General features: G+C 38.9%; 1 protein-coding gene across 1 annotated transcript in view; it reads left to right on the forward strand.

Moving 5' to 3' along the window:
* Positions 1-8,243: 8,243 nt before the first annotated feature.
* The window catches only part of xpo7 (exportin 7), a 32,751-nt gene continuing 25,213 nt past the window's right edge, over positions 8,244-15,781 (forward strand). The window contains exon 1 of the mRNA XM_072372357.1: positions 8,244-8,314. Coding sequence (XP_072228458.1) covers positions 8,282-8,314 — 33 coding nt within the window. The 5' untranslated portion in view covers positions 8,244-8,281. The remainder of the gene's footprint in view (positions 8,315-15,781) is intronic.

Below are 15,781 nucleotides of genomic sequence, written 5' to 3' on the forward strand. Positions count from 1 at the left end.
CTACCTATCCCAGCTCAGTGGGGTTGCTTTGACTTTATTATAACAAGCATGCAACATTCAAAGTGATCAAAGTTAGGACGAAGCATTCTCCACAGCAACAATCTGCTTTTATAGATAGATAGATAGATAGATAGATAGATAGATAGATAGATAGATAGATAGATAGATAGATAGATAGATAGATAGATAGATAGATAGATAGATAGATAGATAGATAGATAGATAGATAGATAGATAGATAGATAGATAGATAGATAGATAGATAGATAGATAGATAGATAGATGGATGGATGGATGGATGGATGGATGGATGGATGGATGGATGATGGATGGATGGATGGATGGATGGATGGATGGATGGATGGATGGATGGATAGATAGATAGATAGATAGATAGATAGATAGATAGATAGATAGATGGATGGATGGATGGATGGATGGATGGATGGATGGATGGATGGATGGATGGATGGATGGATGGATGGATGGATGGATGGATGGATGGATGGATGGATAGATAGATAGATAGATAGATAGATAGATAGATAGATAGATAGATAGATAGATAGATAGATAGATAGATAGATAGATAGATAGATAGATAGATAGATAGATAGATAGATAGATAGATAGATGGATAGATAGATAGATAGATAGATAGATAGATAGATAGATGGATAGATAGATAGATAGATAGATGGATAGATGGATAGATGGGACTGAAAATCAGCCCATTAAGACTATGTGTCAGCTGGTGCTCACTTAAATTTTGGAAAATTTGGACTTGGAAAATTAATTCAGCTGTACTTACATGTACCATGATCTCACACAGAGGAAATTAGAAGCAGCAGGATCTTTTGAGGGTTTTCTCACACAGCATCAGACAGACTTCAGATAATAACCTTTCATTTCCCTTTATGAGACTGGGACTGGAACAAGTACTGTGGTTCAGTTTAATGGTCCAGTCAAGCTGTAACCATGAACCTGTAAGCCTGCCTCTGTGTGGACTTTGAGGTTTTGTCAATTATTTCAATAGGAAAAGATCAGTTTAAGGGATGGAACTAAATTTATTGATGGACAAAAGATGTATTTTAATCAATTTTGTTTTCTGATTTGTCTCTGATGTATCATCAGGACTGGACACCCAGAGTCTAGATAGAGCAGAGTGAAAGAGATGGAATGAAAGTCAGTCGGGAAAGAGGATAACACAACGATTGGACAAGAGTCATAATGACAATGTGGAAAATAAATGTGATGAAAAGCCCAAACACCACAGAATGAGGGCAGATGTGAGGGAACAGATCTTTCTTTTCAAGGTTACGCAAAAGCTTCATGTCAATTTATTCAACGTGAACATCATGCAGACATATTAGACCCTTCATCCAGACAGCTAAGAACAGCAAAGAAAACAAGGCAAAAGCAACTATAACAACCTGTTGATTAGACAGTAATGCTGACTGGGGAATTCTGAACTCTCAGCAATTTAAGAAGCATTAGCTACACTGCTCTCATGGCTGAACTGAGATTGGTTATTCAGAAAGGCTCCACTGTGAGGTCCTCCTGGGTCAGAGGAGGAGGATGTTTAAATATGTTGAACCAAATCAGTTCTGTTTACACAGCTCAGTATCACAAATAGCCTAATTTCCTCAAGGCACTGCAGAGCATCAAACAACATCCTCTATCCTGAGATGCTCCAGTCAGGAAAAAACTTTAAACTAAAAACATGTTGGGGAAGAAAACGTTTCTCCTGAGGAAGTTCACAGAGAAAGTGATGGAAATGTTTGAGAAATAAACCAAAAAACAACAACTGGAGGAGACTTTTACACCTTCTCCATCACCTCTACATATGTGACCATGTATGAAGGCAAGTAACTGTTTTCAAAGCGTTTCAAACGTTGACCATTTTGGTTTCACTCTGCCAGCAGGTGGTGCTGTTGTCCTGTTTAACATGAACCCTTACAGCTATTTGAACCAGCATTATCTCCAGCCAAAAGAGCTAATGCTGGAAAACAATGTGTATCTATAATGTTGTCCCAGCCAAAAGAAGAGTCCTGCTCCAGAACACAGGAGATAAAGAAAAAAGAAACCCAGAAGGACTGACTGATGTGTGGAAGGCTTCCTCCATTATCATTCCTCAGTCCATTCCAGCACTTTTCATGCATAATTGAGACGCATTTTAAGCTTTATGTGTATAATTTTACGCTGTTCAAATAACATGTCAAATGGTTAGGGTTAGGGCAAAAATACAGGGCAGGACATAATTTCCTCAAAATACATAGCGTAAAAATCAAACGCAACAAAAAAGATTTGTAATAACACAGCAAAAGATGTGGCGTGCAATAGCGACGCCTTTTCATAGGACCTGGCTGTGCAGTGACTCACAGGATGACTGTGAGTTATAGTAGTCTAACCAGGTCTAACCAGGTAACCTGCTGCTCGGACGAAATTGTTCAATTTCTCTGTCTGAAGTGGCTGGAAAGGACTTTTTGACTGAACTGATGCCTGAACATCATGAATTAAAGTGACCCGAGCTGTTTGTGTCTTTGTGGTCCTTTTGTGTCCCTTTGCAGTTATTTTGCATCTCTTTGAGGTCGCTGAAATTACCCATCTATACTTCTGAGACACTCTGCCTCTCTAAGGTCCTCTTTTATACCCAGTCATGTTATTGACCTGTTGCCAATTAAAACTAATGAGTTGCAACATATTCCTCCAGCTGTTTCTTTTTCAGTACTACTTATTTTTACAGCCTTTTTCTACCCCTGTCAACTTTTTAAAAACCTGTTGTTTTGCTGTCATGAAATTCAATAATTTCAAGCTAATATTTTGATTAAATAATATGTTTTCTATATTCTAGGGTAAATAAAATATTGGTTTGTGGGATTCACTAATCATTGCATTCTGTTTTTATTTACATTTTCCAAAGCGTCCCAACATTTTTTGGAATTGGGGTTGCAATTTTGTGCTCCTTTGTTGTCATTTTATATCTTTTAGTGGCTTTCATGTGCCTCTGGATTTGTTTCTCTTCATTTTTCTGTTTCTATTTGTGGCCATTTAATGTTTCTTTATGTTTATTTTCTCTCTTTCTGCTGCCATGTGGTGTCTCTACTGCCTTGTTGATGTTGCTAATGTTCCTTTTTCTTTCTTCTCTCTTTCGAGTTTGAGACATGATTTTACTGTTGTCACACATGCACACCTACACACTGTCAGCCGAGTACTGTGTACATTTCTTAGGTATTTAAAGCCAGCAGAAGGTTTAATACACACTGAGCTCCCCCAGCAGGTTGAAAAACACCTCATCAGAGCCTCAGGAGGCACGTGTTGTTTCTGTTAGCTGCTGTGTGCGCCTCCTCTGTGAGACTTATTCACATACATGTAACATAGCATTCAGATGTCTGAAACAGTCGTGGAATCAAACCAGTGAGATTTCAAGAGATCACTAAACATACGACAGAAAAAAAACGTGTCTACAGATCCAACGTTTAGGAGCTGCAGCTTCCTGTTGTCTGTAGCCTGAAGCAAAGAACTGATCAGTACTCAGATCTGCTGCAGCAGTTCTGTTAACTCTGACAATGCAGCAGAATCTGACAGCAAGTTGGTGCTCAGAAACCTCTGGGAGCAGCTTATTTTTGAGCAAGGAGGTGAAACAGTGCAGAAATACACATGTAAGGTTCCAACAAACAATTCAGCTGCTATTTAAAACTCAGAAGCTCCTCCAGCTGAGTTCCAGAGAAACATTTTTAGTTTTAGTAATCAGTTCTACTGTGTCAGCATTTATTTGTAGAAAATATATATTTAACTCTCAGAGGGTTTGTTCAGAGCTTGCTGCAGATTGGTGACAGATATTCTTAAAAAGCCTAATCATCCATGTGGAGGAAACTAACAGAACCGGGCCTCAGACAGAACCCAGAGGAGCACCACACACAAAAGAGAGCAGCTTCTATCTGACAGCTCCACCTCATACAACCTTTGTATGATGCTGTAGGAGCCACATTCACTTCTTCTTCTGTTTGTTTTTCATGTGTTTTAAGTCTGGGTTCATGACACATGATGAGGAGAATTGAGACATAGAAACCTCAGAAACACTATTTTTACATTTTATGGAAATGTAAAAATCTCCTTGTGATCATTTTTCTGTATGAATGTCTTTGTCTTGTGCCTCTATTTTTTCTTTGTAATTGTTCTTTTCTGTCTGTGGGGATTTGTTGTTTTATTTCTGGTAGTTTGGTTTTTGTGGTAGTTTTGAGTCCTTTTAAGGTAATTTGTTATCTTTTATTTGCTTTTTCTGTTTTTTTTGTAGTGATTGTGTTTTGTTATCTGTTTTTTGGGGTCTGTTTTGTCTCCCACTAGAACATGAGTGCTTCTCAGTTACTGGACTCTCACGTGGTGTTGACATTGTTTTGTACACAAGGAAGAAGAGGAGTAAATACTGCTGCTGATAGAGGAGGAAGAGACAGAGGAGGACGGCTTCTTCTTTGTCTCTCCTCCCCCCATCTCTCCTCTTCCTCCATCTGCTCCCCCTGATGTAGTCTGAGGAGCCACCTGTGTCCTCCCCCTCCTCTTCCTCCACTTATTATTTCCTCTTAACCTCATTCACTTCCATTTCCTCCTTCTATTTACTCTTCATCTTCTCTCAGCCACCCACACCGACCTTCCTTTTTCTCATTCCATGCTGTCTCCTCGCAAACAGCATGTACGCGTCTTCCTCATGTGTGGCAAACCACTGACTTTCATCTTCGGACTCTGTCATGTCGGAGCGTCCTCCTGCAGAGACCCTCTGTTCTTTAATCAATTACCCAGCAGGCATGTGGGTGCCAACATACACCTGTGCACCCACTTTTTGGTCGCCATGCACCCGTGTGGAGCATGAAAGCATACAGTGTTGATTTGTTGTCTAAAACTCTGATATCTGAGGCAACGCTGCCCCCTGCAGCCTCTTCTCACCTCAACTGTAGACGGAAAAGTCCTCTCCAGTTCACTTTCAGGTTAATAAAAGCATGTGTGCGCTGTACACGTGTGTTGAGAGAGGTTCTGTGCCAAAACAGAGCAGTACATTTTCTAAACATCAAAGAGGAGATTTAGATTCAGCTTCTCCTTAAACAGTGAGTGAGTAGCAGAGAAGAGCCTCTCTGTGATGATGAAATGTTTAACTCATCGGAGCAACACAACACAGCAGGAGGCGGCCGGTCCAGTCATCTGGAAGAGCACATCCAGAGACATCTGACTGATGTGGGATCAGCTGAAGCTGCTCAGCACAAAGCAGGCTGTGTTACAGTTCAGGAGCCCGCTGTTAAAGTGTGACCTGAGCAGGATTTTAACCACTCAGTAGAGAACAGGAGAGCAAACCTTGAGCCCCGCCTCAGGGAAATAACAGAAGAGACTTACAGGCACCATAAAAACAGACAAGAAACAACAAAAAAAGACAAAAATAGATACAAACTGGCCAGAAAGACAGAGAAGCAAATTCACAAAAAGAGGTGAAAAGAGATGCCACAAAGGAAAACAAAATAACATAAATAGACATAAAATTGTTGCAAAATTATGCAAAAGATATTATAAAAACACATAACACATAATATGATAAGTATATTATACTATAATACGTATATATACACATAATAACCAAAAATAAACGTGCAAAACAACAACAAATAAGTGAACAGTTGACCAGATATCCAAAACTGATATGAGGACTATCAAAATTATACCTTAAATAAAAATACAGTGAGAGAATGCAAAACAGTCATAAATACAGAACGGAAATTTAATCACCAAAAAGAAGAAAGAAAGAAAAAAGAGGAATGGAAAACGCTCCCATGAAGTAACCACAAAGGGCAATGAAATGGTCACAAAAACCTACAAAGCAAATAAAAACTGGATGCTAATCAATTGTATAACAATGCAAAATTATGAAAATTATGAAAAAATCAACAAAGTGAAATCAAAAGTGAAATAACTGAAAATACCACAAAAATATGCAAAATTTCAACAAATAAAAAAAAAAACAATTAAATAGATATAGAAAAATGATATTATTACCACCAAGGACATATCTTAAAGAACCACAGAGAGACACAGTAAAATAATACAAAACACTGACAGATAATACACAGAAAACAACAGCAAGTCAATGACCAAAATGAAGAACTAAGAAAATAACAAAAACAGACATGAATTAACCACAAAGGGCCTCAAAATGAAGCAAAACAAAAATGTGGTCACAAAACAACCACAGAGAAACAAACAGAGAAAATAAGATGACTGAAGAATATCTGTAACAACATGCAAAAGAAGCATAAAACACACAAAATGACCTCAGACACACACCGCTACAAAGAGAAATTATGCAAAATGATGCAGAACAAACACAATTTTTTTTATATAAAAGTATCAGAAAAGGAAACTGAATTATATAGAACTCAAACAGGACGTTTGTGAACTGTGGTGACAAACCTTTACTTAAGTAAAATGTTGTCACGTTGCTCAGTTTGACAGTTTGACTGCCTATGTCCTGACAGGAAGTGAAAGCGTCCATTTGATTCTTGTGGGGTTTGCTGTCCCCTTGTGGCCACAACAGGAACTGCACGAGCTGCAACAAGCTGACGGCGACAGAACAACCGCTTTGTTTCCCCAAAACTTTATTCACAACTCGATCTGAACAATTTACATTCGCGAGAAAATATTATATTTTATTCATAAGTCAAAATGAATTACAACACAGTTTATGTGATGACGGTTATCAGAGATAAAACGAAGCATTTCACAGGAGTTTTAGATTTTCAGGATTTTTGTATGAACCTCTTTTAGCAGATAAAATGTGAGTTTAATTGTAAAAGTCCACAGAATATTAATTAAGAGGTCTAATTCAATTTGATTTGGTTTATTTATATAGTGCCAATTCACAACAAACATATCGAGGCACGTCAACGATACAGTTCAATTCATTGTAATCATAATCACAATCCAGTCAAAGCCAAATCATTAAATTCAAAACATGAATAATGTAAATGAACCAGCGTATCCACCTTTCAGAATGTGGAACATGGAACATGGACACATGAACAAAGAAAAACATGTAAAATTAGATTAAGCGCAACAGAACCATGGTCACGAATATTCCGAGGACACGTGAATGCGTCACAACCTTCTCCATTGTCACAATTCAGGTGTTTATTCTCAAAATTAGATTGATTTAATTAACAAATGTCACCCTTAAGTATTCTTTAATTGCTATTTAACAGAAATCAGATCAATGCATTAATCATCTGCACATAAAACACAAGAAATGAAAAATGTGCTTGTTTTGTGTTTTTTTGTAAAAAATTCGGTTTGTTTTCAGTCAGACAAATATTTCTGTTTCTTTTTATTGGTATTATCTATCTATGTATCAACCTATGTGTTTCTTTGTGTTTACTGAGTATTTTGTGTCCCCTGGGGTCTTTTCATGTCTCTCATGTAAACTGAAGCAAAGCGTTGGAGTAAAGATGACCAAAACAATATTTTCCTCTGAAAAGTGTGGAGTTAAATTATGAGATAGTATAACCTGGGAATGCTCAAGTGAAGTACTTCAAATCTGTTTATGAAATATTTTTAATTTCCACGACAGTTCAAATGAAGGAAATGGAACAGGGGCCCCTGACTCTGTGGCCTCCTGACGCTATGTCAGAGACACTTTTACAGGTAGAAAAGTCTCTAAAACAATCAATTACCCTGATAAGAATGTCTTACAATCTAAATAAAACACCGTGTTAACCTGAACACCAGATCTGTGACAAATTTTAAAAAATTATGAAATTACAGAATTAAACAGTAAAACAGAACAACTGCTTTATGGTCTGATCAATAAGCTTGAATTATTAGTTGTGTCATGTTGCCTTTTTGTTCAGTTGTGTTGTGTTTGTTTGTGTTCAGATGTGTTGTTAAATAGTAATTGGACTATACTTATATAGCTAAATAACATGGTTATTTTTTCTATTATTAGTTTTGTTGGTTTATTCGTGGTTTTTTTTGTTAGTTTATTTTTGTCTTTTCTTAGTTTATTTGAGTTCAGTTGTGATGTTGTGGTGTTTTGTTGGTTTACTTTGTGTTGGTTAAATTATAATGTATGTATCTTATAAGGATTAATATTGTTATATTCTGTATAACACGCGTTTAGTTAGTTAATTTAGTGTATTTGTGTTGTTGTGAGTCCACTCGCTGGCATGAGTGAGGAGTGTTCCCAGCCGCTTCCAGCAGGGGCGCTGTTGTCTCCTTCCATACCCATAAGCGGGGGAGTGAGAGGTGCATGAAATGGAGAAAAATGGCGGATCATGTGCAGGTAAGCGGAGGTTTCATGTTTTTGTTACCGACAGTTCGTCCAGGAGCGCATGGATGAGGCTGAACGCAGATCCGGGTGCGGTGTTGTCGGCAGGGAGGTGGTGTGCGGCCGCTGGGTGCAGCAGGTGGTGGTTAGCGGGCTGTCGGCGGTAAAAGAAAGGATGAGGCCGCCTGTGTTGACTCGTGGCCTGCTGTCACTGCGTTAGCTTGAGCTAGCTGCAAGGGGGGGGACGACAACAAACACCGGGGCGCATCGCGGGTTTCAACCTGTGTGATTCCAGTGTCCATGTCGGTTGGAGGCTCATCGCCGCGGGTTAACGGCATGTTTTCTCTGCATGTTTTTGTAAAGTAAACATTACAACATACATAGCTGGCGGCGGACTGGTAGCTGTCAAGCTAACACGCACTGTTGTACTGTCATTTGGCGCCAGTATGGTCCATATTAGGGGCATTTATGACCCCCAGGAGCCGGGAGCCGGATTCTTACTGAGGTGCTTTATGTACCTGGATGTGTAAATATTTGTTTTCTGTTTTCAGTTACCATTAGCTGAGCTCTGATGCGTGCTAGGCTAACGCTAGCCCCAGCCCAGACGTCAACTTCTCCCGCCCGAGCCCGTTTGAAAACATGACTCGGTCTGTTTAACTGTTGGTCGGAGAAATTGGCTCCGTGCCCACGGCTTGTGGATACAGGGAGCACCGGATTGACGATAACTAGGAGGGTTTGCACCTTTGTAGTTGATGTACGTAGCCATGCTCGGTTCAGCTAGCCTTCCTGAAGCTAGCTCCACTGCTCCATGGTTAGACCCGGACACATGTGCGGGAATTCAGGCAGAACAGGGTTTAACTTTCTGTTTCCCGGCTGGTCCTCCATGATGTCCTGAGAGAGACCTTGCTGTGTGGGATTCAGAGCACCATGATGCTGCTGCTTTGCCATCCTGGGTTTTTAATGTGAGAGCTAGAAGTTAACTGATAAGATTGACAGCCTTGTCTTTTTAAACTGAAACAGCAGCCAAACACAGCAGAGATTACATATAAAGAGGCTGTGTAACATGCAGGAGCTGCATCTGACTTTCTCTGGGATCCAGCCCAACATTTGCCTCGGTGATATATAACTGTATATGAAAAGAGACCAATATTCAACATAAATGCTACTATTTGATACATTGTACCAGAGTTAGCTTTAAGCTAATTTAAATCTGCTGTCCCTTGACAGGTTTCATTTAAAAAGTTATAGCAGTAAAATATCACAACATCACACACATTCACAGACATGTTATTCAAATGAAAACAGACATAAAATCAATAGATATTTAGTGGTTTCAGTCCAGCTCTTAGTATCATCAGGCAGAGGAAGCTGATGCTCCAAAAGCTGTATGGTGGATAAAGTTATGGATCAGTCTGTAGTTGAAGATGTTCTTGTTCATTTTATGGATACCTCTGAGCAAAAGTTAAGAAAGTGACATAGTGGAGGAGGAGCTGAGCCCTGTAAGATTTGAAACATTTATAAAAACTCAGGTGACAGTGCTCCTCCAGACTCTTCCAGTGGTGGTGTTGCATAGATTTGTTTATGGAGATTCTCCATAGAGGTTTGATGACCGTTTCCAGGCTTTTCCCCTGCATGTTATACAATTATGGCATAAGGGACAGAATCATGGAAGTCATTGCAGCATCCTCAGAGAGACTCCTTCATGTGTCTAAAATCTGACAAGTTGGACTTGTTCTTATCCCGAATGATGCGCTCCAAGAGAGGATGTGATCCAGATGGGAAATAAACTCTTCAATAAGTCATTTAATTTAATGGCATCTGTCTGTAAAATGAAGGTCGCATGACTGCTGTGTCCACTTTTAAAAAGTTATTCAGTTTATGGTGATTAAAAAACAGAAAATAAGACCAACATATGCTCAATCTGTTTACCTAAAATGTAATTTAAACATTTATTAGATTGTTTACAGATTTGATTACTAATCATTTTCCATCCTGAAGGATGGCTGTAACTGTTCAGTCAAAATTAAAAGCAAATTATTTAGTTAGTAAGCAGTTGTTTAGCCAATAAATGTCAGAAAAGTGCAAATAAGACATTTATACGTATAGTCTCCTACAATTGAGTTGTGTTCAGTTTATGATCTTAAAGAAAATCACATTCTCACGACTTAAATAGCAAAAACTGGTCTGCTTTCACACTGTAGATGTTCGAGAATAATATAGAAAATAAAGTCCCTTTTCCAGATGTTATTAAACAACTCTCATCTGCTAATAGCTGGCTCTTGAGAAAGTGTTTAATCGGCATTCAGTCCTGGATCCAATGACTGCACATTTGTAGCAGATTTTTGCCTTTGGAGCATGACAGCCGAGTTCAGCTCACAGAGAGAACGCTGCTCAGTTTCTCTTTACAGAAACTTGTTCACAGACTCTAACGGAGGCTCTGAAACTGACGGCAACAACTCAGAGACAAACAGAGACCAGACTGATGGATTTTACAGTCTTCTGTCCGGGACACGGTGTAATTCCATCCCCGTGGTGGTACTCACTGGACCGGTTGTGAATACACTGTAGCTCTCAGATCAGTGAGCGTAAACACACTGATGCTGGTGATAGGAAAGCGTTTAATCAGCTTAGATGAAAATGGCATAATAAGTAGATCTGTTTCATGAAAAAGGTAAGATTCAGCTGAAAGTTACACTGCTCAATCAAAACCACACATTTTTTAAGTACATTTCCACTTTCTTCAAGCTGTGTTGAATTTTCAACAAGTGACCACGCAATAAGAGACATAATAATCTGAGGCTTCACCCAACAGATATTTTATTATCCAGTCAGTTGATGGATTGGTTTAGTCCTCAAACTGTCAGCTGATTGTAAGAAATCCCATTTTTCCTCCATTGGAACATCACCAAGGCCACGCTGATGTCTCCAGTTGTCTTTTTTTCTGTTTAAAGGCAGCAGCAGTCCAAAGTATGTCACATGGTTTGTGTTGTCACAGTTTATTAATTTTGTGTTTGCCAGACGGAAACTTTTTCACTTTTATTATTGCATAAACTCAGTAAAAACTTTTAAGGGCAAAATTGAGAGTTCAAAACATTGTTTCCCTAAAGTTTTTAACAACTACTGACATCTGGTGGTCCAGTTGGAGATGTCAGCCATCTTTAAATCCATCCACCTGCCACATAAAAACAAACTGCTTCTGTGTTCGTTTGAGAAGAAAATCTGCAACTTTATCTTCTTTAAAGTCTTTTTATCTTCATTTACACGGGTGTTTGTTCTTGTTCTCTGCCTCGATCGATCCTGAAATCACACGCCATCATCTGGCGCCCTCTTCTTCTTTCTTTGCTGCTCTTTGAACCGTCCTCTTCTTCTACGCACCTTTAATGATGTTATTGTCGAGGTTCATGTAGAAAAACCCGCTGCACAGATATATTTGCTCATAAAAACAGAACAATTCATTCAAGAAGAGGATTAAATGTGAATAGAAAAATAGTTTTTTGAATATGTTTTTCCCTCGTTCTTCTAACTTTAATATTTTTGTAGATGTAATTTTTCGCTTTTCGTTGCGTTAACTTGAATTGTTTTGGGGGGTTTTAGACCTTTAAAGCCATCACACCGGACAGGAAGAAACCTTTCTGCAGTTTTCTGACATTATATGAATGGAAACATTAGTAGAATAACTGAAATAATCAGGCTAAGTTGCCCTAAAGTTAATAAATGTAAAAGTTGAAATACTATAGGTTACATCCTGATGTATTTTTAGATTTTACGCAGTATCCAGCTCACAAGCTTCTGACTGGATTAAGACAACCAGTTACAGCTGCTGCTTTGTTGGGTGTGACAGAGATGACAAATATAGATTACTGATGTGATCACAGCTGTATTCAAACCCGCAGCTTCACTGTTCCAGGCATGACTGTCAGTATTTTCTCTTCTTACTGCCCTTTATTCGTTGTTTGTTGACTAAAGCGAGACATTTTTAAACTAAATCGGTCAGTTAACGTTTAGTTTCTTTATGAAGATGGATGTGTCTCTTCATCTCTTTATTGTAATAATTGCATAAATGTATCTCTCGAGGTTGAGAAATGGCTTTAGTAATGCTGTCTATATCCATGTGGTGATTAGCCATGTGCTAATAGCTTTACGTTGAACATCTGTCACCAGTCGGAGGTTTTGTTGGCAGGACATAATCTCCATGTGTGCGCGTCCTTTGTTTTAGACGGATTAACGCCCGTTTGGAAACGTTTATTTAACTTCATAATTGAGTCATCTTCGGTGAAGTTACTGAACTTTTATTTACATGATTAAAATCTGTGTTTTTTTACCTTCACATGAAGCCTTAGATAGATAAGTTACTCAACTCCAAATTCTGAGTGCTCTTGTTGGCCTCTAACAGGATGCAGCAAACGATTGATTAGGTTCTGTTGTTTAATAAGATGAGAAATTCTTCATGAACCAGCTTTTAGTCGCAGTTATTTCTGGGTGAAAAAAAAATGTATTTCTCTCCAAACATTCCTCCTCCTGATATTGATATTGGTTATAATGGCGTTACTACCGGCATTATTTTTTTTCAGTAACGAGTAATCTAATGAATTACTTTTCGTTGCAACACCGTTGCCATTACTGAGAATGTGAAGTGGTGCGTTACTCCAATTTGGCTGAATGAAGCGCAAGGTGTCAGGTTTTGGCAACACATCAGCTGCCTGGAGAGAGCAGGGGTGGGGATGATGACACCGTTGTAAATGCGATGATGATTGGCTGGGTGGGCGGATCATGACCTGCTCACACTGTCTCATTGCACGCTCTGACTGCCAAACATAAAAAAATAGCGACAAGCCAGGGAAGTTCAAAGGTAGCGTCCTCACATTAGAAGTACCGGCAATAAAAGTAAAGGCAAAAATGGTTCTGTAACATGCAGCTATGCCCAGGAGAAAAGACTTTATCCACGTCTGCCTCAAGCAACTCTAATCTTATGAAGCACCTCGCATCCACACATGCTAACATGACACCTGCTGCTGCTGCTGCTAACCCAACCCCAAGCCAAAATATATCAATATCGTGTTCTGTTTATTGTGCAGTAAGTCTAAAGTACAGTTACAGAGATTTGCACTACTTAATGGCCAGATTTTCCTTTGTTTTTGTTTTACCCAAGTTTACACGTGTTTCTTAATTTTGCACTTGAATTTTATTTTCAATATTTATTTTTTATATTTTTATTTTTATGGATGTCATATGGCAGGCTGCAATCTATTGAGTTCAAATAAATACCAAATGTTCTAAAATACTGTGAATAGGGTTTTTATTCTTCAATCAGTTAATATAAACATCCTTAAACATGATCATCGTTAAAGATGTAATTAAATTACAGAATAGTGTATAGAACATGAAAAATAACATCAGTTACTTTGCTGTGTAACCAATTACTCTTACAGTGAGGTAACTGAGTTACTAACTCAATTACTTTTTGGGAGAAGTCATTTGTAACTGTAACTAATTACTTTTTAAAAGTAAGATGACCGAACACTTGATAACGGGACTATAGAGCAGCAGCTATTAGCTTTCTAGCTAACTTCCAGCTGTGTTAACATCTGTTAGCTTCTCTCCTACTGTCTCTGCTTTCATAAACTGTATTTTAACGCAGCTGAAATCCTAATAAAGCCTCTTATTTCCTGTTTTATTGTCTGTTATCAGACAACACAGTGACTCAGAAACGGAGGGTGAAATAACAGCACGACACCTTAACCCGCAGTCTCTGATTTTACAGATGCAGATGTTTTATTCTGGTTGGACTATGATGTGACTCAGAATATTAGTTCACATTAACAGCTTACAGACTGAAGCTGCTCTGATGGTGACAGAAATTAGCCACCATTTGTCCAACACAATAAACACAAATTGCCTCAGCTTCCTTCTGTTCTCTACTAGCGTCCTTATCAGCTAAAAGCCGACTGATTTCCATTAAAATGCTAACATGAAATGTTCCTTTGTATTAGTTCCGCTCAGTGGACTCGATATGGCTGTTTTCTGCTGAGATGCTGTACTATTGACTTTGTGCCATTGTGCTACGCTAACTAGCTTTTACAATAGTGGAGATGGAGTGATTTTCGATCGGATCGTCTCGGCGATCGAAGGGAGGATCGTGATCTTTTTTTTTTTTTTTTTTAATGGCGATCTTTAAGGAGATCTTGAATTAATTTAATGCCATAAGATGTAAAAGAAAAATCTCCAGAACCTGCGCTTTATTGTGTACTTAAAAATGTTTCTCATGCAGCAACATGTCAAAGCCGTTTGAGAAATATTTCCTGCCAGGCGGCTCATATTGCGCATCCAGTGTAGCCAGCATTTTTTTTTTTAAACTTTCTCAACTGTCTGAAATGGGACTGACTCCTTCGCCAGATATCTTGCAACAGCTGTTGTACACTGGGCCCATCTTTCGCTACCAAAATTTAGTCGATTTTGCAAAAGCTGCCAATGTTGTGGGCTGCCGAGATGCATTTGTGCGTAATCCGGCCGCAGCACCTGATATCGCAGCGGTGCTTTGGGCTATTTTTGCGGACAATTTTCCTCTGTTTTTGCTCCTCGTTGTTTCCGCCATCAAATCAAGCTGCTACAAACGCAACACGTATGCACGTTGTGCGACAGTGATAACTGTCCGTGTGAAACAGAGCGGCCGCTGTGAGCATGTTGGTGGGAGTTAAACGAAGCATCGAAGCAAATAATTTACATCGAGGATTGTTTTGTATTTGAGTTACTCGGTTAATCGTTTCAGTGCTACTTGCAGCTTTCTTATGATTAGGAAAAAATTATTTGATCTTTTGTTTTAGTGACCACCTGTCAAATTATTTATGATGAGTATCAGCCAATAACGACCCCAATGTGATCGATCGGAGAACCCTTAGTGAGCAGATGCTTGGTCACACATCTGGACGCACTGGTTTTATTGAGTTTTCTGGTACATTGTGTACAACATAAGTTCCACCTTCAATAATGTTGCCGGCTCAGTTCATCTGGACCTCTTCATTTGCTCAGGTGGTCTGCTGGATCCTTCTAAAAGGCGACGTTGTCTTTAGGAAACCTAACTCGTTCCACTGTTCTGGATACTTTAATTCGAGTCAGCAAAGTCTGCATCTGGAAATTGAAGGTTGTCTCTCCTGAGGCCGTCCATCTGTAAACTGATGCTTGTGAGTTGTAATCCAGTGACTGAACTTCCAAAGAAACAGTAAAACCATCTCCTGTGACTCAGCAGCCGGTTGAAGCCTCCATACAGAACAATTCACAGTTAAGTTCTGATGAATGAAGTCCGGCTCTCTGTGGGTGTTCAGACGCTCAAAAACACCTCAAGTTTTCCAAGTTTAGGAATGATTCTCACTTTTAATCTTTCTCCAAACAACTGCCAGATGGGAACAGGATGTAAACATTATGTTCTTTGTGACTAAATTTAAAAACAGTGCCGTTTATATCTGCAACGATGTACTGTCAGCTTCA

Source organism: Leuresthes tenuis, unplaced genomic scaffold (assembly GCF_036924035.1).
Source record: "Leuresthes tenuis unplaced genomic scaffold, fLeuTen1.0.hap1 SCAF_19, whole genome shotgun sequence".
In the NCBI taxonomy this organism is placed as follows: Eukaryota; Metazoa; Chordata; class Actinopteri; order Atheriniformes; family Atherinopsidae; genus Leuresthes; species Leuresthes tenuis.